General features: G+C 34.7%; 1 protein-coding gene across 2 annotated transcripts; it reads left to right on the forward strand.

The window, feature by feature from the left end:
* Positions 634-4,047, forward strand: LOC109354780. Of its 2 annotated transcripts, none has more exons than XM_019597501.1 (5): positions 634-908; positions 1,778-2,067; positions 2,166-2,255; positions 3,122-3,474; positions 3,564-4,041. In XM_019597501.1, exons 1-5 carry the CDS (start codon positions 728-730, stop codon positions 3,826-3,828), a joined length of 1,179 nt encoding a protein of 392 aa, XP_019453046.1. In that variant the 5' UTR covers positions 634-727; the 3' UTR covers positions 3,829-4,041. The 2 variants fall into 2 exon arrangements, with proteins under 2 accessions (XP_019453046.1, XP_019453047.1); XM_019597502.1 differs by having other exon boundaries at positions 637-908; positions 1,784-2,067; positions 3,564-4,047.

Raw genomic sequence — 4,295 nt, forward strand, 5'->3', positions numbered from 1 at the left:
TGATTAAATATGAATCATAGATGATATAGTAATAGTATATAAAATATATACATTATTAAGTATTTTTTTCCTCATGTATTATATAGACAAAATTAATAACAAACAAAAAATAACAAAGAACCAAATGAAAATATAAGTATAGATAAATTCAAATAAGATAAAACTAACTAAATTCTATCGAACATTGAACATATATGTTAAGAAAATATAGACGGGAGAGAAAAACAAAAAAATGTTGTATTTTTTAAGTTAAAAGGTGTACTTTTTTCAAAATATTTTTATCTGAGGACTAGAGGATACCATCTATAACAAAGTTGTTATATTTTCAAATCAAGTGAAGAATCAAGTTTGATGTGGAAAAAATTTGTGTGAAGACGTACAGAGAGAATTAATAAATTTTGCCAATACATTAAAAATTTAATTTTAATTAAAATTTAATTAAATAATAATATCAATAAATATAAACACATATATTATCTCTAGATGTAAAGTGATGTATGTGTTTATGTTTTTTTTTTTATTGTTCTAATCTTTTGTTGCTATTTGATTTTCAATTTCCCTAATTCTATGATATTATTTTGTTTTTTTACCCAAACTACAGACCCTCAGAGTGTCGTTTAATAGTAAACGACAGAAACGCATGGTGTCGTTATTGTGAAGTTGTTGTTTATGCTTGTGCTCTGAATCGGTGAAGCAGAAGCGAAGAGAGAGAAAGAGAGAATCGGTGATGGCGGAGAATCTATTTGCAGGGTTGCCCCCTCCTTCTATTAACACTGTTCCTTCTCCTCAACACGAAGAAGAAACACCAATTATTGCAACCAACACTGTTCCTCCTCTTCCTCCACCCAAATCAATTCTCAAAAGTTCCCTCAAGCGACCCAACCCTACTCAAAACGACACCACCCAAGGTCACTTCTTTCTTATGCCTCTTTTTTTAAACCAATTACTGTACTTTTATTTATTTATTTTATGAAATTCATAGCACCCTAGGGTTACTCATTCCAACAATTTATTCAATTGAACACATTAGATGAGAGTGTTTCTTGTTGCTTTTGTTCACATTCTCTTGCTCAGAACCCTAAGGTTGAGAGGCTTTTATTCATTATAGTGTCGCTCGCTTTTGCCTTTTAGGTTCCGTTTGTGAGTTAGGTTTTTTAGGAAGGGAAAGACTTCAAAGTCATGAAACACACTCATGTCCTTCTCCTCTAAAAACCAATTCCTAAACCGAACGTTCGGGGAAACAGTTTTCATTCAACTCCATGCTTCCCACATGGGATTCAGGAACTTTACTCGTTGACAGTCAATTAAGCTGCAGAAGAAATCAATTTTACTTGCTGTAATATCACAGCGGCATTTAGTATATTTGTATTATACAAGATTTTATTTCATCTGTCAACTGATTTTTTTAATTGGAATTATTTGAAATTTATTTTCACACCCTGAAAGTTTGAAGTTAAGTAATTCCAGTCTTTAATATTTAGCGGGACAAGTTTAGTTTGTTGTTTTTATTGTTATTAATGAGGCTACAAGTTGGCTGGGACTTACGAAATGCATCTCAGATTAAGAATTCCTTACAATGTTTTATGAGACAATGGAAACATGATTGAGCTTATCTTGGTTATAGTGTTTGAATAAATAGCAAGGGGATGAAAATTTGGGTTATTTTTCTCGTGGTTTTAAGTAATGCTGGTATGTAGTGCAATTGTTGTTGATCTTATATTTACTTCCATGCTTCTTTTAAGTGTTGGAATTTATATTCTTGGGAACTTAATTTCAGCTGCAGCACCTAAAAAAAGCTTGAAGTTTAAAACCACGACCGATGCTTCTGAGGCACAAATTATTGAGGCCATGCGGAAGATATCTTCACACGTCAAGAACCCTTCAAAGATCAGCAAGGCTGCGAAGCTTGCTATACAGCTAATTCAGGCAGGAAGTGTAAATTCTGGAACTAGTGATTATTTTTTCGACATATTAGAAGCTGCAATGTCATCATCTGTACCTTGTACAGATCCTTCAGTGCGGACAGATTATCATTCTCTGTTCTCAGAAGCACAAGCCATCAAAGAAGTAAGACTGACATTTTGTTCAGGATATCCATCATTTGCAATTATTTTCTCAGATTTGATTATGGATTTCTTGACCCTCTCTCTGTCCTTTAATTGTAGCTTCTCAATAAGAAGCAAAAGAATCAACTGACGACATGGACAATAAGTGCTGTAGTGGCAAACGATTTACATACAGATGACAGCTTTGTGGTATGACTCTTATTGGACTTGCTGATTTTAACTACTATAATTTTCTTCCTTCTTAAAGCAATTAGGAACATATTGGATTACAATATGCAATAAGTTTTGACTGTAATTCTGTTCTTATCATTACAAACTTAAAAAAAAAAGGCTGTCATAGGTGAACTGTCTTTTCCTTCTTCATAATTCATAATAATACTATTGTTATTGCTTTTGTCTAACTATCTTTGAAGTTGCCATTTCATTTATCAATTCATTAGTTTACCCTGCACATCAATTGTGACCAAGATGGATCTAAATGTGTCTATATGGGCTTCTAAAGATTTTATTTTTCTGCCAAAGGTCAAGATAGGTTAACTTCTGTGGGGAAACTAACATCGGTGTCAAGTGGATGACTGATTGGTCAGGACCATTTTCTACAATACAGCCATCCACTGTGTCCACCGATGCTATGCTTCTTGTGACCGATGTATAGTGGGGAATGGGAGTGCATCAGTGCATAACATGTATTACCCCTTTAGTCTTGACCTGTATCCACTTCAATAGCAAAGCATTTTTTGGGTTAGTGGAGGAGGTATGACTGTTGCAACATTCTTTTAGGTAGTGGTAGGCTTTTAGAACTTGACCTTTGGATTCCTGGCTTGGCCCTCTGCTAGCTGATATGGGAATTTATATGCATTTCTGGAGACTGCTAATACATCAAACTAATTGCTGTAAACATATTGCCTGGATTTTTCCACACGTGATGTTTTATCTTTTGCTTAGTGGCTAGATTTAGATGTGGGATAGTTTGGTCTTATTCGATTATGTTGAATATTTTGACCCAATGATCATGTATTTGTTGCTCATGCATTGTTTTCCAAATTTTAATACAGTTTTCTAAAGCAGCTGGACAAATCAAAGAAGCTATAAATAACCTCCCTGTTGCAACGGAGGATGATGACATGGAGGAGGCGATGACTCTGAAAGACAGCACTGCTATGGTAGATGAAGGTGGTCAAACTCTTGACACAGATAAGGAAAAAGATGAGCCAGAAGCTGACCCGTTTGGACTTGATGCTCTTATACCTGGATCCAAAAAGAAAAGTGAGAAATCAAAGGCAAAAAACGAGTCAGATGTGAAGATAAGGAAGGAGGATGAGGAAGAAACTAAGAGATTCCTCAAGTCACAAAGAGAAGCCTTAATAACTTGTTTAGATATAGCTGCTCGGCGTTATAAAGTACCCTGGTAAATGCTGACACTGTTGCGTTGTATTTGTATTTTTACATGTTTTGTCATTGACATATTTTTTATCCTGTTTGAATTTTCTTATCTAGGTGCCAAACCGTAATTGATATCCTAGTAAAGCATGCCTCTGATAATGTCACAAGATTTACAGCTTGCCAGAGGGATGCCATTGGGAAATTGTGGGCTTCTATAAGGGACAAACAGAGTCGTCGAAAGCAAGGGAAATCAGTGAATGGAAAACTTGATGTAAATGGCTTTGAATGGCTTCAGCAGAAATATGCTAATGAGAAGATTAGCATTCGACATTCTGTAGGATCTAGTGGTGAGCGTCGCGCCCAACAATGGCTTGGTTAAATTTTCTTGCGACCTTTCTGTGAGAGAGTGATATTAGCAGAGAGAATGATGTCAACTTCAAATGGTCAAAATGGCAGGGAAGGAATGTGTCCTCACTTCATTAAGGATGTTGTGACTATAATATTCATTGAAACTTGTTACTGACCTTACAAAATGTGTGTACTTTTGCTAACATTAATGTTTTCTAATCTGTGCAAATATAAGTTATTGTTATTATTATTTTTAAACATGAAAACATGTTTTGCATAATGTGCTGATAGAAATGTATAGCTCGCTGAAGGCTACATAACTTTGCTGCCTGTGTGAGTTACAATCAGGTACAGTAATAAACCCATTTAATGTGGTTTACGGCTCCATTTGTTTAATTTTTCCTTCTGGGTTTATCATTCATTGAAAAAACCATTGAAGATATATTTGAGAAGCAGAAATTATTGAAGTAAGGAAAGATAGGCCAAATAATGCAGGTA

The sequence above is a fragment of the Lupinus angustifolius genome, chromosome LG08 (assembly GCF_001865875.1).
Source record: "Lupinus angustifolius cultivar Tanjil chromosome LG08, LupAngTanjil_v1.0, whole genome shotgun sequence".
Lineage (NCBI taxonomy): Eukaryota > Viridiplantae > Streptophyta > Magnoliopsida > Fabales > Fabaceae > Lupinus > Lupinus angustifolius.

Coding starts and splice junctions, on each gene's coding strand:
- LOC109354780 (XM_019597501.1), top strand. CDS start 728: ATGGCGGAGAATCTATTTGCAGGGTTGCCCCCTCCTTCTATTAACACT. Junction 2,068..2,165: donor AAGCACAAGCCATCAAAGAA/GTAAGACTGACA, acceptor CTTTAATTGTAG/CTTCTCAATAAGAAGCAAAA. Junction 3,475..3,563: donor CGGCGTTATAAAGTACCCTG/GTAAATGCTGAC, acceptor TTTCTTATCTAG/GTGCCAAACCGTAATTGATA.